Source organism: Oryx dammah, unplaced genomic scaffold (genome assembly GCF_014754425.2).
Source record: "Oryx dammah isolate SB20612 unplaced genomic scaffold, SCBI_Odam_1.1 HiC_scaffold_17, whole genome shotgun sequence".
NCBI classification, from domain to species: domain Eukaryota; kingdom Metazoa; phylum Chordata; class Mammalia; order Artiodactyla; family Bovidae; genus Oryx; species Oryx dammah.
Window position 1 is genome coordinate 76,477,978 of NW_024070201.1, and position 27,465 is coordinate 76,505,442.

At 38.2% G+C, this 27,465-nt stretch overlaps 2 protein-coding genes across 2 annotated transcripts; both read left to right on the forward strand.

The window, feature by feature from the left end:
- The first annotated feature begins 3,637 nt into the window (after positions 1-3,637).
- LOC120877021 (olfactory receptor 5M10-like) lies at positions 3,638-4,627 on the forward strand. Its single transcript, XM_040259325.1, has one exon. The coding sequence runs from the start codon at positions 3,638-3,640 to the stop codon at positions 4,568-4,570; it is 933 nt and encodes a 310-aa protein (XP_040115259.1). The 3' UTR covers positions 4,571-4,627.
- An 8,944-nt stretch (positions 4,628-13,571) lies between these two features.
- LOC120875991 (olfactory receptor 1030-like) lies at positions 13,572-14,513 on the forward strand. The gene has a single exon (XM_040257720.1). The coding sequence runs from the start codon at positions 13,572-13,574 to the stop codon at positions 14,511-14,513; it is 942 nt and encodes a 313-aa protein (XP_040113654.1).
- Positions 14,514-27,465: the final 12,952 nt, after the last annotated feature.

Genomic DNA, 27,465 nt, shown 5'->3' on the forward strand with positions numbered 1-27,465 from the left:
TGAATTTATGGTGAGCAACTAAACTAACACAATTATTTTTTTTAGAAGAAAGGGGTTTAGGATAACTAATAAGAGATGAGGATTTTATAGAATATTCAACCCATGCATACACATACAAACACAAATGTACACATGCATCTCTCTGTGTATGTATGTGTGTTTTTGTGCATGTACAAAGCTGCTGCTGCTAAGTCGCTTCAGTCGTGTCCGACTCTGTGCGACCCCATAGACGCCAGCCCACCAGGCTCCCCTGGGATTCTCCAGGCAAGAACACTGCAGTGGGTTGCCATTGCCTTCTCCAATGCATGAAAGTGAAAAGTGAAAGTGAAGTCGCTCAGTTGTGCCCAACTCTTTGCGACCCCATGGACTGCAGCCTACCAGGCTCCTCCATCCATGGGATTTTCCAGGCAAGAGCACTGGAGTGGGGTGCCATTGCCTTCCCATGTATGAAGCAGGGAAATTGAATTAATTTTGTGCCTAAAGAGTGCCAAAGCACTTGGCATATTTAATACACTGTGTAGTACATTAAATAAAATTATTTTATGCTCTTATATGCACACTTTGAGAAACTACTGCAATTGTCAGCCTTTATCTATCTATCTATACATAAACATATGTAAACGCATACACACATATAAGATCATATATGTCATATATAATATAATTCCATTTATATCATATATATAGATAATGTATATATATATATTTATATGTATAAAGTGGGGATCTACAAAATGGCTGTGAATTTTTTAAGTGGTATTTTACAGGGTGGAATTAAACTGATTTTAGAGAAAGAACGGTCAGTTAAAGGACTATTGTAGTAATCTAGATGAAAGATGATGTTGGTTTGAGCCTTAATGGTAGAAATAAAGATGGAAGGAGGTACTTGTTTTGTTGATTGAGATATTTTGAAAATAGAGATAACATAATTATCTGATAGACTAGTTACATAGTGTGTGAGAAAGAAAATAGATCAATTTCTTCAATATTTATTTGCTTGTATTTATTTTTTATTTGAACACATGGAAGTAGAGAGTTGTCACTGACTTGAGACAGAGAATGTTATGTTTGGGAAAATTAAAGGAAAACATGAGCAAATCAGCTTTGAGTCAAGTTGAGCCATTATTTGATATTAATGTGAAAATCTGAGTAACTGATTGCATTATAATTCTGGGATTTGGGAAAGAGGTCAGGGCTGAAATAAATTCAGGAGTTGTAAATATATAGACAGTATTTATAGTCATGAGACTGAATAAGATCATGAAGGTAGAGTGTAAATAGAAAAAAAAAAAATAGAAGAAGATCACAAAATGAGTTCTGAGCTACTCCAATCTTAACAGTCAGAGAAAAGAGGAATAAACAAAGAAGGCTGAGAAGGAGCAACCCATATGGTATGAGGAAAACTCAGAATGTTGTGTCCTGGAAGACAAGAGATGATAGTTTTTCAAGCAGCAGTCAGCAATTAACTCTGCCAAATAGTCCTTATAGATCAGAAAGATGAAGACTGAGAATTGACCACTCAGTCTGGCAGCATACAGAACCCTGGCAACCTTGACAAGAACAATTTCTGTGGAGTGATGGGGTGAAAGTTTGATTAGAGTGGGCTTAAGAGAAAACAGGGAAAAACTGAACTGAATTCAGGAAGGACTATATGTCCAAGTATACATATATATGGAGAAGGCGATGGCACCCACTCCAGTACTCGTGGCTGGAAACTCCCATGGAGGGAGGAGCCTGGTGGGCTGCAGTCCATGGGGTCGCAAGAGTCAGACACGACCGAGCGACTTCACTTTCACTTTTCACTTTCATACATTAGAGAAGGAAACGGCACCCCACTGCAGTGTTCTTGCCTGGAGAATCCCGGGGACGGCGGAGCCTGGTGGGCTGCCGTCTATGGGGTCGCACAGAGTCGGACACGACTGAAGCGACTTAGCAGTAGTAGTAGTAATATATATATATATATATATTACTTTTATACACGAAAATTGCAAAACTCATCCAACCACATTTTTGTCCTTTCATAGTATTAAAAGTGATGGTGAACTTTATTTTTGCCAAAGATCTCAGCCACATAGTATAAAGCAGGGTACAAAGATGTTGCATAGAGATTTTGGTCTTGAAGGAAAATTAAAGATCTCAAAGCATGAAATTAAGGTTATGCCCTTGAGGGAACAAAATCTATCTTAATTGGATTATAAGAATTAAAAAAAAAAATACTCTAGGGAATATTCCTAAGAAACACTATAAATCTTCCCACCTTGTTTTAGAAAATATAGTAAGTCAGTTTTACAGGTAAGTCATTTTCTACATTTGTTCACTAAAAATATGTTTTTTATTTTGTGTGAAAATTAATATTCTCATTGATATTGAAAAAATTATTTTCATCATTTATACTTGTTTTTTCTATTCAGATGTTAACATTTCATGTCATCTCTGAAAAATCAAATATTATATACAGGCTCTTCTGATGTGTATGTGAAAACTAAATTTAAAAAACCTTAAGGTGAAATTCTTGAGGCATAATGTTTCCAGTCATATCTTACTTTCACAAAAAAAACAGAAATATAATTCCAGCTGGGAGCTAAGTCCGCATTTAAATATTATCCTAATGTGCTTTCCTAAACAAATATATTCAGAGGTGTGTCAGTTAAAAAAATAATACAATATTGTAAAGTAATTAACCTCCAATTAAAATAAATAAATTTATATTAAAAAAAACAAATTTTAAAAAATGGAAAGAAATTCCTCTTCAGATATTTGAATTCTTTATTTACCGTTCAAATTCTGCCTTCTCAGATTTTCTTTGATGGCCATCTAAAAGCACTCCACCTTCAATTTTCTTCATAGTGTTTTCTTCTAAGTGGCATACTGCTGTAAACATTTGTCTATTTACTCAATATCTATTACCTCTCTTACAATATATGGTTCACCAGGATAGGTAATTTGCTCACTCATGTAACCCCAGAAGCTAGAACAGAAAAGAAAAAAAAAAAAAAGCTTCCATAAATAACGAGCAGGTGAATTTAAAAAGCAGAAAGAACAATTCTTCATTCTGTACCTTCTTAGCCATATGTCAAGAGATGCATCTACTAATTAAATGTCTTCTGAATGAATTTAAGCTAGACAAGTATGGGTTTCAGGAGAAAATGCTGGACTGAACTGTCTCCTAATGTGTGTTGAAAACGATAGTGTATCAGAGGTGCAGGGACCACAGCAACCCTGTCTCCTTCATCTGTCCATTTGGATGATGCCACGGACCTGCTGCTTTCCAGACCTGGTTTTCATTCTTTTGGCTTTCTTTTTCACAGAATTTGAAAAAAAAAAAAAAAAACAAATATGGAGTTTTCCAAGAAAACAGGTTTAATTATATATGTGTATACACAATTTACAAATAAGGAGAAAGAATGTGTGAGTTTGTGAATGTGTGTTTCCAGTATATATATATATATAGAAAAATATATCACAAAGAGATAAGGTGCAAATATTTACATAGATGCTCTGATGTGTTGGTTGAGAAGAGTAATTTCCTTATAGGGACATAGATCAAAAGTAAATGACGAAAGAGTGGAATAAATGCAGACTCAGGATCAGATAGAATTCTTCACTTTACCACTTTCAGTTTTTAAGGGATGAGAATATGTCTTCCCCTAACCACACTGCAGTGACTGAATTCATTCTCCTGGGACTCACAGATGACCCAGGGCTACAGAAGGCCCTGTTTGGGGTGTTCCTGGTGATCTACCTAATCACACTGGCAGGGAATCTGGGCATGATCGTGCTGATCAGGACCGATCCCCACCTGCAGACCCCCATGTACTTCTTCCTCAGCCACCTCTCTTTTGTAGACCTTTGCTATTCCTCCAATGTCACTCCAAGTATGCTGCACAATTTCCTCTCAGACCAGAAGACCATCTCCTACGCGGGATGCTTCACACAGTGTCTCGTCTTCATTGCCCTGGTGATCACGGAGTTTTATCTCCTCGCTTCCATGGCCTTGGACCGCTATGTAGCCATCTGCAGCCCTCTACATTACAGCAGCAGGATGTCCAAGGACGTTTGCATCTTTCTAGTCACAGTCCCGTATACTTGTGGATTCTTCAACGGCCTCTCTCAGGCACTGCTGACTTTCCGCTTGTCTTTCTGTGACTCCCTTGAAATCAACCATTTCTACTGTGCTGATCCTCCTCTGATAATGCTGGCCTGCTCTGACACCTATGTCAAAAAGATGGCAATGTTTGTGGTTGCTGGTTTCACTCTGTCAAGCTCTTTGCTCATCATTCTCCTGTCTTACGTTTTCATCGTTGCCTCTATCTTGGCGATCCGTTCTGTGGAAGGCAGGCACAAAGCCTTTTCTACCTGTGGTTACCACCTGACAATAGTCACTCTATTTTATGGAACCCTCTTCTGTATGTACTTGAGGCCTCCAACCGAGAAGTCTGTAAAGGAGTCCAAAATATTTGCAGTCTTTTATAGTTTTTTGAGCCCAATGTTGAACCCATTGATCTATAGTATGAGGAACAAGGATGTGATCCGAGCCATGCGGCAAATGATTAAGAGAAACCTTTCATAAAATTGCACTTTAAGCATCTGTTCATTTGATATGACTAAGTGTCCATAACAGCCTTGTGTTTTAGAGATTAGAAATGAGTAACACAGAACTCTAACTGTGATAGAATTCCAGGTTCCATTTTTACTTTATTTATTTATTTATTTATTTTTTTATTTTTTAGGATCAGGATCATTTAGTCATTGGGACATGACATATAGCAATCTCTTCTTTTGGTTAAGCAAAGAAATGTGTTTTACTCTTAGCCAACAGAATATTCTGATGTCAAGATTTATATCCAGTTAGAAAAATGTGTTTTAAAATCATTGTAATCATTAACATTTTGCCTAATTTTTATAGTCTTGAAAACCACTGTGGCTTTTAGGACCCAAATTTAAACTCAGTCTTTGCAATTCTTAATCCAATGGGTTTTTTTTTATTTAAATTTATTTATTTTAATTAGAGGCTAATTACTTTACAATATTGTATTGGTTCTGCCACACATCAACATGAATCCGCCACGGGTGTACACGTGTTCCCCATCCTGAACCCCCCTCCCACCTCTCTCCCTGTACCATCCCTCCGGGTCATCCCAGTGCACCAGCCCCAAGCCTATTTGGAGTCTCTCATTTTTTAATATTCAACTTATTGACCTCTATTTGTGATTTATGTTTTTGTACTTTGGGTGAAACTCACCTCAGAAATTCTTAAGAGTATACATCAACATGTATGAAAATAATCATAAGTAATACAATTATAGTTGAGTTCTCACTTTTATGTCATTATGCATTAAATCCTAACAAATGAACTAGTGAGAAAATGATCATCTCCATTTATAAGTTTTACTTTGTTAGGCACAGAGAGACTAAATGACCTACCCAAAGTCATTCAGCCACTTAGTAGCAGAAAGGCAATTTGATTCCAGATTCTCTCTCTTTTCATATTAAAGTGGCTAAACCTCTTCTGTGTGCATGATAAGTTACTTCAGCTGTGTCTGACTCTTTGTGACCTTATGGACTGCAGCCCACCAGGCTCCTCTGTCCATGGGATTCTCCAGGCAAGAACACTGGAGTGGGTTGCCATGCCCTCCTCCAGAGGACCTTCCTAACCCAGGAATCAAAGCCTCATCTCTTACCTCTCCTGCTTTGGCAGGTGGGTTCTTTAGCACTAGCACCACCTGAGAAACTCAGCTAAACCTCTTATTATACAACACATACTGGATGCGATGTTGGGGGTGATGAATTGACCAGGTTATTGCTATAAATGATCATGGTGATTGTAATGAGAGCAAGATAACTAATAACAGCTATTGTGAATTTCTTCTACATGTCCTCAGGATAATTTGTGGGTAATATAGTCTTGTTCCATGTAAAGCAGGCAATTTTGATATGTGGAATATTTATTTTGACTGTATTTTATGAGTATATTTTTCAGATTATAAAACAGACATGTTCGTTATAAATGACTAGAAAATAAAAACAGATGTGAAGAAATAACTTTTATGAGTTATGTGTTCTAAACCAAGGAATGAATTCTCTTGTGTTTTTAAATATCTCTTCTCAATAATTTTATGTACATATATTATTATAATTGATAAAGCAAAATTGGAATCATGTGCTATATATAAACCTTGAGTTTCATTTGATAGTATAAGGTTTACATTTCAAAGATACTATTTTTGATGAACACCACTTTTAATGCAGTTAATATTAACAGTTAAATCACAGTAACTTAGTTACAAAAATAATTGAACATATTAATTGTAGAAAAACAAATACCAAAAATATATAAAACACAATGTTTTCCCTGTATTTTTAAAATTAATTTATTTATTTTAATTGGAAGCTGATTATTTTATAATATTGTAGTGGGTTTTGCCACACATTAACATGAATCAGCCATGAGTGTACATGCGTTCCCCATCCTGAACTCACCTCCCACCTCCCTCCACATCTCATCCCTCTGGGTCATCCCAGTTCACCAGCCCTGAGCACCCTGTCTCATGCATTGAACCTGGACTGGTGATCTCTTTCACATATCATAATATAACTGTTTCAAAGCTATTCTCTCAGGTCATCCCACCTTTGTCTTCTCCCACAGAGTTCAAAAGTCTGTTCTTTACATCTGTCTCTGTCTTGCATATAGGGTCATAATTACCATCTTTCTAAATTCCATATATATATATATGCATTAATATACTGTATTGGTGTTTTTCTTTCTGACTTACTTCACTCTGTATAATAGGCTCCAGTTTCATCCACCTCATTAGAACTGATTCAAATGCATTCTTTTTAATAGCTGAGTAATACTCCATTGTGTATATGTACCACAGCTTTCTTATCCATTCATCTGCCAGTGGACATCTAGGTTGCTTCCATGTCCTGGCTATTGCAAACAGTGCTGCGATGAACATTGGGGTACAGGTGTTTCTTTCATTTCTGGTTCCCTTGGTGTGGATGCCTAGCAGTAGGATTGCTGGGTCATAAGGTAGTTCTATTTCCAGTTTTTTAAGGAATCTCCACATTGTTCTCCTTACTGGCTGTACTAGTTTGCATTCCCACGAACAGTTTAAGAGGGTTCCCTTTTCTCCACACCCTCTCCAGCACTTATTGCTTGTAGACTTTTTGACAGCAGCCATTCAGACCGGCGTGCGATGGTACCTCATTGGCTTCAGGTTCTTGTTGGTTCCTGACAGTGTCCACACCCAGTTCATTGTCACAAAGGTATCTTCCTAAGGAAACTCGCTATATAGCTGCTTACCTCAAATCCAGAGAGAAAGAGATATTACTGGCAAGACAAAAGTCAGTTTTATATAGCCTAATTATGGAAGTGACATCCATCATCTTTGCCACGTTCTGTGTACCCTCTCCAGCATTTACTGTTTGTAGACTTTTTGATAGCAGCCATTCTGACTGGCGTGAGATGGTACCTCATAGTGGTTTTGATTTACATCTCTCTGATAATGAGTGATGCTGAGCATCTTTTCATGTGTTTATTAGCCATCTGTATGTCTTCTTTGGAGAAATGTCTGTTTTGTTCTTTGGCCCAGTTTTTTGACTGGGTCATTTATTTTTCTGGAATTGAGCTGCAGAAGTTGCTTGTATATTTTTGAGATTAATGCTTTCTCAGTTGCTTCCTTTGCTATTATTTTCTCCCATTCTGAAGGCTGTCTTTTCACCTTGCTTATTGTTTCCTTCATTGTGCACAACACTTTAAGTTTAATTAGGTACAATTTGTTTATTTTTGCTTTTATTTTCACTACTCTGGGAGGTGGGTCATCCTGCTGTGGTTTATGTCAGAGAGTTTTCTGCCTATGTTTTCCTCTAGGAGTTTTATAGTTTCTGGTCTTATATTTAGATCTTTAATCCATTTTAAGTTTATTTCTGTGTATGGTGTTAGAAAGTGTTCTAGTTTCACTAGTGTAACTAGTTCTACTAGTTTATGAGTAGTTGACCAGTTTTCCCAGCACCACTTGTTAAATAGATTGTCTTTTCTCCATTGTATATTCTTGCCTCCTTTCTCAAAGATAAAGTGCGTGGATTTATTTCTGGGCTTTCTGTTTTGTTCCATTGATCTATATTTCTGACTTTGCACCAGTACTATACTGTCTTGATGACTATAGCTTGTAATATGATGAATTAGCTTGATATGTCTTGCTCTGAAACTTGTTGGCTCTTGGGTGAGGCTTGGTTTCAGTGTAGATATGGAGGCTTTTGGATGAGCTCTTCTCAATTAATGTTCCCTGGAGTCAGGAGTTTTCTCGTGTTCTCAAATTTTGGATTTAAGCTTCCTGCCTCTGGTTTTCAGTCTTATTCTTACAGTAGGCTCAAGACTTCTTCATCCATACCACACTGATGATAAAACATCTCCTTTCGAACAGAATGGACTGCCTTTCTGGGTGCCTGGTGTCCTCTGCCAGCATTCAGAAGTTGTTTTGTGGAATTTGCTCAGCATTCAGATGATCCTTCGATGAACTTGTTGGGGAGAAAGTGGTCCTATTCCTCTGCCATCTTAGGTCCTCCATCCTTGTTTAGTGAAAGATTTTTTTAAAATTCTGAATGCTTTAAAATTTTCAAGAGATTCATACACATGATTTTACATATTCTTATAATAACTCAATTTTCCCCTAAACCTATATTGCCTTTCCCCACTTCCCTCTCCCCACCGGTATCCATAGTTTGGTTTCTATATTTGTGAGTTTGCTTCTTTTTTGTTTATTAATCATTTGTTTTATTTTTTATATTCCCCATACATGTCATATCATACAACATTTGTGTGTTTTCTCTTTCTGCATTATTTCAGCAGTTTAATGCCCTCCAAGTGAATCTATGTTCTCACAAACAGCAAAACTGTATTCATATACAATAATTCCTTTTGAAACTTAATGCTCTGAATTTTCAAAAATGTGAATGTGTGGTTCATATGTTGAATAACATAAGTTAGTTCTCATGACTGGTGTACATTATGTGTGCAAATCCTCTACAAGTGACTGTGCTTTCGTGTATTCTACTGTACAGTAGTGTACAGTATCTTTATATCAAAGATATCCAGTTCAGTTCAGTTGCTCAGTCGTGTCCGACTCTTTGCGACCCCATGAATCGAAGCACGCCAGGCCTTCCTGCCCATCACCAGCTCCTGGAGTTCACTCAGACTCACGTTCATCGAGTCAGTGATGCCATCCAGCCATCTCATCCTCTGTCGTCCCCTTCTCCTCCTGCCCCCAATCCCTCCCAGCATCAGAGTCTTTTCCAATGAGTCAACTCTTCCCATGAGGTGGCCAAAGTATTGGAGTTTCAGCTTCAGCATCATTCCTCCAAAGAAATCCCAGGGCTAATCTCCTTCAAAATGGACTGGTTGGATCTCCTTGCAGTCCAAGGGACTCTCAAGAGTCTTCTCCAACACCACAGTTCAAACGCATCAATTCTTCGGTGCTCAGCTTTCTTCACAGTCCAACTCACATCCATACATGACCACTGGAAAAACCATAGCCTTGACTAGATGGACCTTTGTGGGCAAAGTAATGTCTCTGCTTTTCAACATGCTATCTAGGATGGTCATAACTTTTCTTCCAAGGAGTAAGCATCTTTTAATTTCATGGCTACAGTCACCATCCAGAAGCAAGTGTAAAAGCAGTGTTGATTTTGAAGGACATTTCAGATCCTCTCTATAGATTCCCACTTAACTACACTGGTTTGATGAATGGAAATATATGACATGATGAAAAAGATCACTACAGGTGCCTCATCATCAATAGAAATGTCATTTTATGCTCTGTGTAGCTGATACCCATGTCCCTCCCAGTCAGAGATGCTGGTTGGTCATGTCAAAGGGGAAAAGGAAGCAAGAATTATCTCACTATTCTGCTTGCCCAGGTGACTCTAATTCTCAAGAAAGGGGTGGAGAAGCATGTCTAAACCATATTCTCATATCCAGTTTTATATGCAATAATGCTGTATTTTAGCTGGTAAAGAATCCACCTGCAATGAAGGAGACCCTGGTTCAATTCCTGGGTCAGGAAGTTCCCCTGCAGAAGGAGTAGGCTCCCCACTCCAGTGTTCTTGGGCTTCCCTGGTGACTCAGACAGTAAAGAATCTGCCTGCAGTGCAAAGACCTGGGTACAACCCCTGGATTGAAAAGATCTGCTGGAGAAGGCCATGGCAACCCACTCTAGCATTCTTGCCTGGAGTATCCCCATGGACAGAGGTGCCTGGTAGGCGACAGTCTGTGAAGTCACAAAGAGTCAGACTAGTTGAGTGAATAAGTACAGCACAATGCTAGTAACTTTAATCTCTGACTCCTGTGTGTAGTCTGCAAGTAATCCATGACCCAGAAGGATGATGATTCAATGGCCGTTTCAGTATCCAGCAATGGTGAAGCCAGAAGTATCACTTCAATCACAACATTTATTGAGTAATTATTGTGTAACACTCTGGTCTGAGTCAGGGATGTGAGACAAAATAACATCCCACTCAGATGTTTTAACTGAAGATAATTTAATGGAAAGAATTTAATTTAGTAAGGAGAATACTGGTAGTGTTAAGTAAATCAGTCCAAGAACTTGAAGTTCCTGGAGGCTAAGTTTGTAAGACAGTTTTCTTACCAGTCCTGAAGCAGTCAACACAAGGGCCCCTGTTAGGATTCTAGTGTCACGAGATCCAGGAGGAGCATGCCAGGCCACCTTTTCAACACACACCTCAGCAGGAATTTTCCTTGAAAAGATGCAGCCACCTTAACACTCCATTGTGAAACTGGGAGAAAATGAAATTTGGATACTTTTCTCTTCCTCTCATTTCTGTTATGCTCCTGGTTTCTCCCATTGGCCTAACTCAGATGGAAACTAGACACTCACGGAGCCCTATTGATGGAATTTAAGGTTAAGCTCCAGGTAAACCAAAAAAAAAAAAAAAAGATGATAAAAAAGATTAACTGTATAGATGGTCTAGACTGACAAAGGAAGCATCATTAGAACATTTATTGTATCTGTTTATCTATGGTGTTCCCTTTGCTAGGTATTTATTATTATAACAATTTCAAATATAAAGAGCAATGTTCAGAATCAGTAAATAAGTACTTCAAATGCAGCAAAAGTTATCTGACTGTCTGATGGTTTACCTATACCCTTCAGTCTCTATTTGCATGAGAACTTAATAACTCTCCCAAGTCAAGTCTCAAAATATCCAGACATTTAGGCATAAGTTAAAAAAAATGAGTCCCATTAGAAGAAGACTTGATTCCCTTAAAATACTGGGAGAGGCAAGAATCATGTCCTCATAGGACTTAAGATTTTAAAAAGAGTAAATCACTCATGGTGGTTTATAGTCTAAATGATTTTCTGTGAAAAATAATTGAACCCTAGGGTGCTGATCCCTCCGTGACAATTGTGGTATAAATTCCTCAGCTTCTTCATATCCAGCTGTCACTGGGAAATCACTCTTCTTTCACAGGTAGGACTAGGTATTGAACAGTTTCCTGTGCTGTGTGCTTAGTCATACAATCGTGTTTGACTCTTTGCGACCCCATGGACTGTAGCCCACCAGACTTCTCTGTCCATGAGGATTCTCCAGGCAGGAATACTGGAGTGGGTTGCAATTGCCTCCTCCATGGGATTTTCCCAATCCAGGGATCAAACCCAAGTCTTCTGCATTGCAGGCATATTCTTTACCAGCTAAGCAAAATTCTATTTTTTCCTTTCTTTTCTTTCTTTTTTTTTTTTTTTGCATCATGCACCATTCAAAGGAGAAATGCTTGAAGAAACATGTGTCAGAGCTACACCTATTTTTTTTTCATAGTATAAATATTTATAAATATATCATGGAGTGGTATGACAATGGAAAAAGGAATAGATCAAAGGCCACGAGACAGGGCCTCAGGTCAAGAGTGTCTGTCAAGAATACAAAGCTTCATAGTGCCCAGAGCCATTTCTGTCCACTTCTCTCTAAGATTACCTTGCCAAGTCAGTTCTTTGCATCAGGTGGCCAAAGTATTGGAGCTTCAGCTTCAGCATCAGTCCTTCCAACAAATGTTCAGGACTGATTTCTTTTAGGATGGATTGGTTGGATCTCCTTGCAGTCCAAGGGACTCTCAAGAGTCTTCTCCAACACCACAGTTCAAAAACATCAATTCTTAGGTGCTCAGCTTTCTTTATGGTCCAACTCTTACATTCATACCTGACTACTGGAAAAATCTTACCTTGGACTCGACAGACCTTTGTCAGCAAAGTAATGTCTCTGCTTTTTAATATGCTGTCTAGGATCATCATAGAGTTTCTTCCAAGGAGATGGTCTCCTTCATCATGTACAAAAGTTGAGAAATGCATTTTATGATTTCTTACATACTGTCTCAGTTTCATAGATAATATGATTATTATTATCAGTGTGAACTTTACAGAACTCAGATTGCATCCCTATCAGGCAGTTTATTCTTACATTCTGAAAGAGTTAAATAAGGTAAAGTTACAACAAAATTATTACAATTTGGGGATGGGTGTGTCAATCACTTTTTAAAAAATTATCTTCTCCTCAAGGGGACATTTTTAATACATAATTTTACCCCAATTATTCCCTCCTTTAATATTTAATACCACTGAAAAATATGGTATATAAAAATAATCACATATTGTTTATGTACTGTATATTTACCTGTATTTATACAAATATACCAATTTAATTTTGTGTCCCATGAGCCAATTGCTGCTACTGCCAAGTCAATTATTGTCCTAAATAATTGGCTGAAATATACAGAGGTAAGGATAGCCTGGGAGAAGTAAGATTTGGCCAAGTGAGGGCAATCTGAGGTAGGCAAGGGTGGATAAAATGAACATGCGTCACAGGGTGAGGGACTACCTAGAAAATAACCTTGAGGTTAGAGTGGCAGGTAGACAGACACTGGTTCTATAAAGATGTATCTGTTCCATTTCCCTAAATCACTCACCTGTGGGGGAAAAACAATGAATTTCAATTACTGACACTTTAGACACTACATCAAAATTATTCTGAAAACAAATCATAGTTTTAAAGAAAAAAAATATTTAAAGGGATTGTAAGTGACCAATTCATGATAATGATTTGTAGAAAAGATCTAAGCTTCTCAACTATGAAAAAACTTGCAGAAAAGCTTTTGAAACTATGTAAATGTGTTCTATATTAAGTTAAATATTGAGGCATCTAGTGCATGATTACTAGGTTATATCTGGATATTTAAAGAAAAATTTGATGAGGAATCTTTTTAAAGACTACTGAATTTCTTATAACATTGCTTCTGTTTTATGTTTTGTGTTTTTGGCCATGAGGCATGTGGGATCATAGCTCCCTAAAAGGGGATCAAATCTTTGTTCCCTGCATTGCAAAATGAAGTTCTAACCACTGGATCATCTGGAAAGTCCCCTATGTAACTTCTTTATGCCACATGTGTTTAGAAGTTTGAAAGAAATAGGCATTGATGAAATGATGTTAATAATGGAAAATGATTTTAAAAATGCATTTTTATTTCATTTACTTTAGACATCATTGGAAGCTGAGCAAACACAATGTTAAAGGAAAACTACACAGAAGTGACTGAGTTTATCCTCCTGGGACTGACAGATCGAGTTGAGTTGCAGCCTGTCCTTTTTGTGGTCTTCCTAGTCATCTACCTGATCACAGTCTTCAGCAATGCGAGCATGATTTTGTTAATCAGAACTGACTCAAGGCTTCAGACTCCAATGTACTTCTTCCTCAGCCACCTCTCCTTTGTAGATCTCTGTTATGCCACCAATGTCACGCCTCAGATGCTGGTCAATCTCTCATCTGAGAGAAAAACTATTTCCTTCCTTGGTTGCCTTATACAGTTTGACTTTTTCATTTCCTTGGGGCTCACAGATAGCTATATGCTCACAGCAATGGCTTATGACCGCTACATGGCCATCTGCAAACCCTTGTTATACGGCAGCAAGATGTCCCGAGGTGTCTGCCTCTCTCTCGTTGCTACATCTTATATTTATGGCTTTGCAAGTGGTCTTGCACAGACCATCCTGATGCTCCGCCTCTCCTTCTGTGGACCCAATGAAATCAACCACTTTTACTGTGCGGACCCACCTCTCCTCGTCCTGGCCTGCTCAGACACTCATGTCAATGAGACTGCCATGTTCGTGGTGGCTGGTTCCAACCTCACGTGCTCTTTCACCATCATCCTCATCTCTTACCTTGCCATCTTTACAGCCATTCTGCAAATGCGTTCTCCAGAAGGGAGGCGCAAGGCCTTCTCCACCTGTGGGTCTCATCTGACAGTTGTCACTATGTTTTATGGGACACTGTTCTGGATGTATCTGAGGCCACCTTCTGAGGCATCCGTAGAACAGACCAAAATTGCAGCTGTTTTTTATGTCTTTCTGAGTCCTATGCTTAACCCTTTGATCTACAGCCTTCGGAACAAAGATGTCAAAAGAGCAATAAAGAGAGTAATTCAAGAGATATTTTTTTTGTCAAATTAGGTACATACACATTTGGCCAGAGGTATGTAATATATTTGTATTTTCTGACCGATTAAAGAGAATTTAAATTTATGTCACTTTTTATCATTGACTTATTTTTTCCTTTTGCAATTCACCTATGAAATGTGGAAGAAGCTGTCAGATTATTAGCTTGTGTCATTTCAGTATATTTAAAATGAATACCACATGGAAATTCAATGACAAGACCAGATAGCGTTGCTATTTTTGTATTAGTAAAGGACAGATAATTCTGTGTACAGTATTCATAAAGGTAGAAAATTATAAAAGACAGAATTACCAGTGATGCTAAGACCATGCCAATTTGTTTGATTTGAGGGGTTTAATAATTTCCAAATTATTTTCCAAAACTTGTCAACATATAAGGAGGAAAGTTTTTTGTTTGGTTGGTTGGTTTTTTCCTTTGTTCACGTTATATATCCAAGATCTTTGGGTATCTTAAATTATTACTTAAGAACTATATTTAGATATTAGTATTGGTCTAACGGAACCCTCATTGATTAAATGTTTGACAGAAATGCCAAATTTTCTTTAGATATTTTTTATTAATTAAATTTTTTTTTTTTACCAATATGCCTCCAGCATTAACTTATATTGGGCTTTCACATTTTTCTTTTTTTTATGCACTGTTAACATCTCACAAACAAAAATAGTGAATGATATAAAGAGCACTTATCAAAGCATAACTAATCATCATTAAGTTTTCACACAATGACACTTGTTTCAAATTTGCCCAAATCTCCATTTCATGGGCCTGACTGCTCACCTTTGGCGTCTCCCCCTGGGACATACAAGTTGGGGAAGTTTACGACGCCGGAAAACTCAGAAGAGATGAGTTGAGAACTTGGTTCTGTTAGGTCAATCGAGTTGATTTTTTAGAAAACCTGATTTATAACTGATTTGTAATTTTAGGTTTCAAGTATACAACATTTGAAAGTTGCTCAGTCGTGTCCGACTCTTTGTGATCCCATGGACTGTAGCCTGCGAGGCTCCTCTGTCCACGGGGATTCTCCGGGCAAGAAGACTCAAGTGGGTTGACATGCCCCTGTTTAGGGGATCTTCCCAACGCAGGGATCGCACCCAGGTCTCCCACACTGCGGGCAGATTCTTTAGCGTCTGAACCACCAGGGAAGCCTGGTGTTCAGCACAGTGATTTACAATTTTTAGAACTGTTAAAGAGGCTTTTCCAGTGGCTCAGTGGTAAAGGATCTGCTTGTAGTGCAGCCGACTCAGAAAATGCAGGTTTCAGAACGGGGTTGGGAAGAGCCACTGGCGGAGGAAATGTTTAAAAAGCGGTAAGAAGAGCGATTCAAGAGAAGTTCTTTGCCAAATCGCGCAGACATTTTGGTCATGGGTATGTAACATTTCCATATTCTCTGATCAATCAGTGAGCACTTTAAATTAACAAATCATTTTGCCTATTGACTATTCTTTTCCTTTTATAATTCACCTATGAGACTTGGAAGAATGTTATCAAATTGTTAGTTCTGACTCAGTATGTTAAAATAATACCACACATATATTAAGACACAAGACCAAACAGCATTGTCATTGCTCTATAAAATTAGCAAATGTAGTGACTACATTACCCATAGTCACCAAATATGTGAACTTGCTTGTTGGATTGTTTCTTTTGTATTTTTTATTCAAATTATATAGAAATGAAGATCTTTAGAAATCTCAGGTTATTACACCAAGATATATCTTTAGCTAATAGTACTGGTCCAATAGAATCCTCATTCATAAGATTGTTGATGTAAATCCTAAATATTCTACAGAATATTTTCATTATATATTTTAAGTGTTTTAATATATTTATATCCCTATCACAAAACTAGTTTTGAGATTTCATTTTTTTTGTTGAACAATTTCCAGCATACATCCAAAATATAAAGCAACATAGACTACCAATGTCAGGATAACTAGCAATTATATCACACAATGCCAAATGTTTCATTTTTAAAATTTTTATTTTATCTTGGCACATAGTTGATTAACAATGGTGTGTTAGTTTCAGATGTACAGCAAAGTGACTCAGTTATACCTATACATGTATCTATAGTTTTCAAATTGTTTACCCACTTAGATTATTGTAGAATATTGAACAGTCCCCCCGTGCTCTGACAGCAGGTCCTTTTATTGCGTTGTTTTAGAAACTCAGACCCGTCCCCTCTCCATGTCATGGACGCTAGTGTTCATCTTTGGCGTCTCCTCCTGAAGCATATCTGGGAGAAAGACCAGGACCCTGCAACATGCTTAGAAGAGATGGGAAGTGAGTAGAGCAGGGTCCTATAAAGTCTATCCAGTGAATTTTCTTTTATCAGATCTTCAGTGTCCTTACAGATGTTTGAATTTCAGACATGAAAATGGAGAAAGAGGATGTGGATTTGCCTATTTTCTTTCGTAGTTTTTAAAACTATTGAGACTATATTATTAGGTCTTATCAAATACTGAACTGGTATTATTCCTTTTATCATTTATACTTTCTATCCCTTCTATGATGTATAAAGTTTAAAAGTCTGATTTGTCTGAGATTCACATATATTTGGCTGTTTATTTTTTGTTTGTTTTTAGTTGGTTATGTCCAGTATGTTTATTTTGACTTTTTTATTTTCAGGCCCAGAGTCCTTTTGATCATTATTTCTTATTTTATTGTACATATTGACACTTTTGAATATTCTGACAACTTAGTTTGTGCTTTTCACAAACTTCTTATGCTTTTTCTCCTCTTTACCTGCTGTGAATTAAATCATATTTTGCAACTTTCTTTCCTTTTTAATCCTTGTTTCACTATGACACATTCTATTTTCTATTATTAGTAAGTTCCATTACATTGTGTATGCATACTTGTCTTAACTTAGTCTTCATTAATCAGTATATCTACTTTGCTATTGAATAATAAAAGGAACATACAATATTTTAATTATGAATTCATCCTGCTTCTAACTTATAAACTGTCATTTGCAGGTATAGAATAAATCACCGGTAGTAAATTATTTATTAATGAGCTTTAAATATGATCTTTATTGTATATGATTACAGTTATAATTATATTAAATGGTGGTTCAAGGTTTGTGTTCCTTTAACTTTCGTAACATCGATTCTTCTCTCACTATTATTTGGCACCCACTCTCCATTTATGGTTTAGTTTTCTTCTGCATGGTATATATCCTTAATCAGTTCTTTCAGTGAGAGTCCCTCTCTATCCACTTATCTGAGAATATCACTTGTCCTTTCTCAAAGGGGAATTTACTTGGGTATGAATGTAGAAAGACAGATACTCACTTTCAGTATTTAAAATATCTTATATTCTGGCTTATTTTTGTTTGGCTATGCAGATGGATGTATTACCAGATTATTTGTTATTTCTCTGTGGGTAAGACACTATCTTTTTCATTTTCTAATATTCAGTTTCAGTGTTTGTTGGGATTTAGTTATATTTATGCTTTTGTATTTTCAGTGCCTCTTTGCTGATCTCTTAAAGTCATATCCTCTTAGGATACATTCTCACAATATCATATAACTTTAATTCATAGAAATTTTAAACTGCATTTTAAATATTATCATTGTGATTGACTCATGATTATATTATCCCCAGTTTTCTCACTGTCATGAGGGCCAGGTCTAAGGTCCTCGTTTAGCTTTGCTCACTAATTTAAAATCAGAATTTATCACAAAACCTAGAATAGAAATATTCTGAATAAATATCACTTGAGTTAATAAACTATCACTATGACCTTTGCATTACAGTTCTTTGAGTAGTGAAAGATCTACTCCCTTCTACTTTCCAACATAATTTTTTTTAATTTTAATTTTTACTTTATTTTACTTTACAATACTGTATTGGTTTTGCCATACATTGACATGAATCCACCACGGGTGTACATGAGTTCCCAAACATGAACCCCCCCTCCCACCTCCCACCCCATATTATCTCTCTGGATCATCCCCATGCACCAGCCCCAAGCATCCTGTATCTTGCATCTTATTTTACTTTAGAATACTGTATTGGTTTTGTCGTACATCAACATGAATCTGCCACGGGTGTATACGCGTTCCCGATCCTGAACCTGCCTCCTATCTCCCTCCCCATACCATCTCTCTGGGTCATCCCAGTGCACCAGCCCCAAGCAACCTGTATCCTGCATCGAACCACAGTTTTTATGCCTCATGCCTCCTACCATGAAACAGAAACATTTGAAGGACAAAAACCATCTTTGTCTTTTTCTTACACTTTCTCCATTGACCGCACAGTGGCAAACAGAAGATTTTCTCTATTTGACAACTGTGTGGATGAATGAATGAACGGATTAATGGATAAGTGAATGCTTTTATACCCAGAGAATGTGCAGCATTGTGTGAACTTGCCACATTTCTATTCTAAGCAATACCATATCATTGACTAATAATCTGTTTGATGCCAGCCTCACAATGTATTAACTGTAGGTTCCAGGGAAAGTTAATTAACCTCTGCTTCAGTCTCCTATCTGTAAAATGAAGGTACTAATACGAAGAACCTACACCATTTGTAAGTTTAACTGAGCTAATATGTGTGTAGCTGTTAAGCCTAAGGCTGGCACATATTAATTACTCAATGCCTGTAACCTATAACTAATTACTCCCATTGTGTTTTCTTCCTGTGACTGAAACAGTTTGTCATTATCCCAAATCCTCTCTCTCTGTAGACTTTCAGTTTGAGGGCTGAGATTATGCATTCAATGAAATGCAGATTAACCTGAGAGCAGGAAAACTAAGAGTTGTTTTACAGTCCTCAATAAATACACATTCACACTCCTTGAAGAATTTAGGACATAACTGTTATCTCCAGGGACTGTGCTAGCTATGGAAATGACATCTCTGCTCACAAAGAGTTGAATTCTAGCAGTGACACTAGAAATATAATTAAGTATTGAAAGCAGAGTGTGTTAGTCAAGGGGAGGGCAGAGAGGTAGACAGAACGGTGAATGGAAGTCAAACTCTGGAGGCAAAACAAAATCATACTCATCAACAGAAGAGAATTTAATGGAAAGAATTTTATTTAATAAAGAGAACACAGGCAATGTTAAAGAAATCAGTCCCAGTAGTTGAAGCACCTCAAGGCTAAGTTCAGAAGGTAAATAAATCCCAGTCCTGAAGCAGCTAACACAAAGGCCGCTGTCAGGAGTCCAGTGAAACTAGATCCAGGCAGAACATCCCAGGCCTCATCTCAACACACACCCCAGCAGGAATTCTCCTTGGAAGAATGCAGCCACCTTAGCACTTCATTGTGAAACTGGAGAGAAATGAGAAAAAAAATTGGATACTTTTCTCTTATGCTCTCACCTCTGTTAGGCTCCTGGTTTCTCCCACTGGCCAAACTCAGAAATCCAAAACCAAAGGAACTCTCGTGATGGAATCTAAGGATTAAATTTCAGGTAGGCAAAAAAAAAAAAAAAAGTAGAAGAAAAAGACACTAGGTCTAGATGGGCTAGGCTGACAAAGGAAGAATCACCAGCACATTTATGTTATCTGTATATCCACCATATTCTCTTTGCTAAATGAAAAACAAGGTTTAGAATCAGGATACAAGTAGTCTAGCTAACTAAATTTGCCTGATTGTCCAGCAGTTTTCTTATATCATGCACTCTTTTATCTCACATGTTGAAAATTTAAACACAATAAAATGAACTGCTGAAGATCTGTGAGTATCAGAAACAACTTTTAGATTTTAAGTATTAGAGATGGGATAGAAACTGTAAATAAGGTTAGGAATAAAAGTAGTTTATTGCTTGACATAATCTAATAATATAGTCAATGTTTAGATGCCTACAAAATGAAAGAGAAAAATCCACAAACATCTCTCTCATCTCTCTCATGTTCTACATATGAAATAATAAAACATGTGGGGAGATACTGATGATCTGAATAAAGCAGAACAGTCAACTAGATTGATATGACAGAACCATATTCTACTCAACTCCCATATCTTCTGAGAGCTTTCCAGCACTGGAATCTTCCTAGCCTCAGGAGGAGGTGCCAAAGGTGAGCAATGGGGGCCATGACAAGGAGATATGTGTAAATCTGAGACAAAAGTGTCAATATGAGAAAACGTAAAGATGACTTGTTATGTTTAGCCAAGAGCTTTTCAAATTATTTTCTATTTCTGGCTGTGAGATGTTAACAGTTCATGATAAAAAGTAATAAGTGAAAGCAAAATATCAGTTTTAAAGTGGGATGCATATTGGTAGCAAAACCAAAAGGATACCATTAGACCAGTATGCATATCTCACTTAGTATAACTAACAGAAGCAGAAGATATTAAGAAGAGGTGGCAAGAATACACAGAAGAACTGTACAAAATAGAGCTTCACAACCCAGATAATCACGATGGTGTGATCACTCACGTGGAGCCAGACATCCTGGAATGTGAAGTCAAGTGGGCCTTAGAAAGCATCACTATGAACAAAGCTAGTAGAGGTGATGGAATTCCAGTTGAGCTATTTCAAATCCTGAAAGATGATGCTTTGAAAGGGCTGCACTCAATATGCCAGCAAATTTTGAAAACTCAGCAGTGGCCACAGGACTGGAAAAGGTCAGTTTTCATTCCAATCCCAAAGAAAGGCAATGCCAAAGAATGCTCAAATTACCACACAATTGCACTCATCTCACACGCTAGTAAAGTAATGCTCAAAATTCTCCAAGCCAGGCTTCAGCAGTACGTGAACTGTGAACTTCCAGATATTCAAGCTGGTTTTAGGAAAGCCAGAGGAACCAGAGATCAAATTGCCAACATCTGCTGGATCATCAAAAAAGCAAGAGAGTTCCAGAAAAACATCGATTTCTACTTTATTGACTATGCCAAAGCCTTTGACTGTGTGCATCACAACAAACTGTGGAAAATTCTTCAAGAGGTGGGAATACCAGACCACCTGACCTGCCTCTTGAGAAACATATATGCAGGTCAGGAAGCAACAGTTAGAACTGGACATGGAACAACAGACTGGTTCCAAATAGGAAAAAGAGTGCGTCAAGGCTGTATATTGTCACCCTGCTTATTTAACTTCTATGCAGAGTACATCATGAGAGATGCTGGACTGGAAGAAGCACAAGCTAGAATCAAGATTGCTGGGAGAAATATCAATAACCTCAGATATGCAGATGACATCACGCTTATGACAGAAAGTGAAGAGGAACCAAGAAGCCTCCTGATGAAAGTGAAAGAAAAGAGTGAAAAAGTTGGCTTACAGCTCAACATTCAGAAAACTAAGGTCATGGCATCTGATTCCATCACTTCATGGGAAATAGATGGAGAAACAGTGGAAACATTGTCAGACTTTATTTTTGGAGGCTCCAAAATCACTGCAGATGGAGATTGCAGCCATGAAATTAAAAGACACTTACTCTGTGGAGGAAAAGTTATGACCAACCTCGATAGCATATTGAAAAGCAGAGACATTACTTTGCCAACAAAGGTCTGTCTAGTCAACACTATGGTTTTTCCAATGGTCATGTATGAATGTGAGAGTTGGACTGTGAAGAAAGCTGAGTGCTGAAGAATTGATGCTTTTGAACTGTGGTGTTGGAGAAGACTCTTGAGAATCCCTTGGACTGCAAGGAGATCCAACCAGTCCATTATGAAGGAGATCAGTCCTAGGTGTTCATTGGAAAAATTGATGCTGACGCTGAAACTCCAATCCTTGGCCACCTCATGTAAAGAGTTCACTTATTGGAAAAGACCCTGATGCTGGTAGGGATTGGGGCAGGAGGAGAAGGGGATGACAGAGGATGATATGGCTGAATGGCATCACCGACTCAATGGACATGAGTTTGAGTGAACTCCGGGAGTTGGTGATGGACAGGGAGGCCTGGCATGCTGTGATTCATGGGGTGGCAAAGAGTTGGACACAACTGAGCGACTGAACTGAACTGAATGAATGGTCTAGTGGTTTTCCCTACTTTCTTTAATTTAAGTCTGAATTTGACAACAAGGAGTTCATGATCTGAGCCACAGTCAGTTCCCGGTCTGGTTTTTGCCGACTCTATAGAGCTTCTCCATCTTTGGGTGCAATGAACATAATTAATCTGATTTTGGTGTTGACCATTTGGTGATGTCCATGTGTAGAGTCTTCTCTTGTGTTGTTGGAAGAGGGTGTTTGCTATGACCAGTGTGTTCTCTTGGCAGAACTCTAGCAGCCTTTGCCCTGCTTCATTCCGTATTCCAAGGCTAAATTTGCCTGTTGCTCCAGGTGTTTCTTGACTTCCTACTTTTGCATTTCAGCCGCCTATAATGAAAAGGACATTTTGGGGAATGTTAGTTCTAATAGGTCTTGTAGGTCCTCATAGAACTGTTCAACTTCAGCTTCTTCAGCGTTACTGGTTGGGGCATAGGCTTGGATCACCGTGATATTAAATGGTTTGCCTTGGAAATGAACTGAGATCATTGTGTCGTTTTTGAGATTGCATCCAAGTGCTGCATATCAGACTCTTGTTGACCATGATGGCTACTCCATTTCTTCTGAGGGATTCCTGCCCACAGTAGTAGATATAATGGTCATCAGAGTTAAATTCACCCATTCCAGTCCATTTTAGTTCGCTGATTCCTAGAATGTCCACATTCACTCTTGCCATCTCCTGTTTGACCACTTCCAATTTGCCTTGATTCATGGATCTAACATTCCATGTTCCTATGCAATATTGCTCTTTACAGCACCGGACCTTACTTCTATCACCAGTCAAATCCACAACCGGGTATTGTTTTTGCTTTGGCTCCAACTCTTCATTCTTTCTGGAGTTATTTCTCCATTGATCTCCAGTAGCATATTGGGCCCCTACCGACCTGAGGATTTCCTCTTTCAGTATCCTATCATTTTGCCTTTTCATACTGATCATGGGGTTCTCAAGGCAAGAATACTGAAGTGGCTTGCCATTCCCTTCTCCAGTGGACCACATTCCGTCAGACATCTCCACCATGACCCATCCGTCTTGGGTGGCCCCACACAGCATGGCTTAGTTTCATTGAGTTAGACAAGGCTGTGGTCTGTGTGATCGGATTGACTAGTTTTCTGTGATTATGCTTTCAGTGTGTCTACCCTCTGATGCCCTCTCACAACAGCTACCGTCCTATTTGGGTTTCTCTTACCTTGGACGTGGGGTATCCCTCCACGGCTGCTCCAGCAAAGCACAGCTGCTGCTCCTTACCTTGGATGAGGTCACCCCTCCTGACCTTGAATGTGGAGGAGCTCCTCTCGGCCCTCGTGCAGCCACTGCTCCTTGAATGTGGGGAAGTTCCTCTCGGCTGCCTGCCACACAGACGCTCTGAGTGATCAAGCCTCTTCCCTGGTCTCAAAGTTAAATCTTCTTCACAGATCAGGGATCTGAGATTGTTTACCGTATGCTAGCAGTAGCTTTGGGTCGACTTACCATGTTTGTTTCCTAAATAGTATGATATCAAAGTGTCTAATATTCTGTCTGATCCAAGTCTTACAATATATAAACTATAGGTAGCAGGGAAAGATAGTAAACATCTCCTTGCTTCTTTTTCCCATATGTAAAATGAAGGTACTAAGAACTCAGAGAGTTTGAGGATTAACTGAGCTAATGCTTGTCTAATGCTAAGGCTATTGCTGACACATATTAATGTACTCAATGCTTGTTACCTATTAGTAGTTACACTCACTCTACTTTCTTTCTTGTGGTTTTTTTTAACAAGTTCATCACTCATCTCGTATCCTCTCTGTGTAGACTTTCAGTTTTGAGGGATGTGATTATATCTTCAATGGGTCACATGAGACAGGAAAATCGAGATTTGTGGTCAGTCCTGAATTAAATACTAATTCACACTCCGTGCATTACTTAGCTCATAGTAGCTCATGAATGTTATCTCAGGGGACTGTGCTAGCTGTGGAGATCAGACCACTGCTCAAAAAGATTTGAAATCTAGTGGTGCAAAAGAAATTTAGTAAGTAATGAAAACAGTGTGTCAGCCATGAATAGGGCAGAGAGGCAGACAGCATGGTGAATGGAGGTCAAACTTGGAGGAAGTAGAGAATGAATCTTTTGAAAATTTTCAATTTTCTCTTTCAATTAGTTCCATGACTAACCAAAATATGATGAGAATGAGGAGTGCAGTGACTCAGGGAAAGCTAAAGGAATGTTTAAAAAAATAGTGAGGGAAGAAAGGAAAAACTGTGTTTTTTAGGTTGAGGAATGGAAACTATGACTGAAAAAATAGTCAACAGTGTTTGTGAAGGCAGGAATTCAAATCCTATCCTGAGACATACTAGCCATGTGGCACAGGTGAGTTAGTGATTCACTGTTCCTTTAGAGGAAACTCTCTCTCTTTAGCTGAAACTTCAAGAGTAAATCACTGCCTCTTTGTTTAGAGGAATCAATTAAAATACCTACATAAATGGTGTTTGCCAATCACCTTGTAACTTTCAGAATCCTGTTCATGCCTGATCTGCCCAAGACATACATGTTCATCAGGAGGACATTGGTTAGAGCTCTGGATTTTGAAGAGAAGGCAGTTTCAGTATTAAATAAAAGGAAAACATATAAAACTGAATGCTCATGAAATTTCACTTTGAAATATTTTGTGTGCCTGCATAGAGCTCTTAGGGCAATTAGAGATTTTAAATTATTTAAAATAAGACTGAGGCATATGATTGACTTTCTGAACCCAGATGTTCCAGTGAATCTCGTGTGGGGTTATCCCCAATATCACATTCATGCCTACTGCTCCTAAGTCCTTCTGGGATTTGCTTTAAGAGCAGGCCTTTATCTCTCATATTCTGGTAGAAATATGGTTGCATTTCTCACTTTAGAGCAGATCAGTGAGCTTTCTTAATCATAGGTAGAGAAAATAGGTGCATACCGAAACCAATATTAAGCCTCCATGTTTCTACTTTCTATTTTTAGTTGAAAGTACATTTTATTAACATCTTAACCTTATGCCCACAATTTGCACTTTGTTTTCTCAAAATATGTACATACAATCCTTCTTTTTTTCAGTGTCAGTTTCAAATTCAACTAATTTCCTGGACAGCAGAGTTATTGAAATATCTATTGAACTTTATGAACAATGTTTTACAGAGCTGTCACTATTGCAGAATCAAAATAGACAAGCTTTCCATTCCCTACAAACATGTCCTCAGATGTAGAATGGGACTGATTCTAGTACAAGATATCTTATCATTAGAAATCTGTTGTGGGGAGGGGGGTGGGAGGGGGGTTCATGTTTGGGAACGCATGTACACCCGTAGTGGATTCATGTCAATGTATGACAAAACCAATACAGAATTGTAAAGTAAAATAAATAATAATAATAATAAAGAACCACTTAAATGTGGATTTGTTTATTTCTTTGGAAGATTTTGTGTCAGTCACTCAGTCAGCTCAGTTGTGTCCGACTCTTTGCTACCCTATGGACTCCAGCACACGAGGCTTCCCTGCCCATCACCAGCTTCCGGAGCTTACTCAAACACATGTCCATCAAGTCAGTGATGCCATCCAATCCTCTTGCCCTCTGTCATCCTCTTCTCCACCTGTCATCAGTCTTTCTGAACATGAGGGAAGTCAGTCCTGAATATTCATTGGAAGGACTGATGCTGAAGCTGAAGCTCCAATACTTTGGACATCTGATGCAAAAAAACTGACTCATTGGAAAAGATTTTGTGTGGGTGCATTGTTTTATTGAGGATCCATGATTTTAACAGCCTGTTCATTTTCTCATGGGATTTAAAACAAAACAAAGTGCAGGGGAAACTTGAGAAATAGTCTTACAGTGAATTTTTGCAAAGAGTATTTTTGCTGCTTTTTTTCTGGAAAAAAAATAGTTTCCCTTTCACTTGTAATAGAATGTCCTATGAAATTCATCTAGACGGGTGGATTCTCTTTGTGAACAGTCTCACAAACATTTAACTGGAGGAAGAAATGGCTATCCATGTCAATATTCTTGCCAGTGAAATTCCCATGGACAGAGAAGCCCACTGGCTACATCCGTGGGGTTGCAAAGAGTAAGAATCAGCTTAGTGACTGAGCACACACATTACACAAGCATTTAACACTTGGTTTGGGGCGCAATTTTCCTTTCCTTTCTTCATTTTAAAAATATTTCTGTGGGTTTTAGGATACTTTCCTTTGTCCCTCCATACTCCATTGGCAGCTCCACTTACAAACTGTGTCACAGAGAAGGCAAGCTTCACGCATATCCAGCTTGTGCAGTTAGCATGCTTCTGTTTTCAGAAGCCTATTAATTACATTTCATGCTCTACTCTCATTGTGTTGAAATGCTTTATAGTTTTTGAACAGTGATTGAGAACATTTTCCTTTGTACTAGATCTTGTCTACAGTATACAATACCCTAGTTCTAAGTTTAACAATTTGTAGATTTTTATACAGTGGAAGTGACAAATAGATTCAAGGGACAAGATCTGATAGGCAGACTGTCTAAAGAATTACGGACAGAGGTTCCATAGTACAGGAGGCAGTTACTTTTTCCTTTTCCCCAAGAAAAAGAAATGCAACAAGGCAAAAGTTCTAGGAGGCTTTACAAATAGGTCAGAAGAGAAATGAAGAGAAAGGAGAAAAGGAAAGATTTACCCATGTGAATGTAGAATTCCAAAGAATAGCAAGGAGAGATAAGAAATTCTTCCCAAGTGAACAATGCAAAGAAATAGAGGAAACCAATAGATTGGGAAAGACTAGAGATATCTTCAAGAAGGCAATGGCACCCCACTCCAGTACTCTTGCCTGGAAAATCCCATGGACGGAGGAGACTGGTAGGAGGCTGTCTATGGGGTCGCACAGAGTCGGACACGACTGAGCGACTTCACTTTCACTTTTCACTTTCATGCATTAGAGAAGGAAATGGCAACCCACTCCAGTGTTCTTGCCTGGAGAATCCCAGGGACAGAGGCGCCTGGTAGGAGGTCATCTATGGGGTCGCACAGAGTCG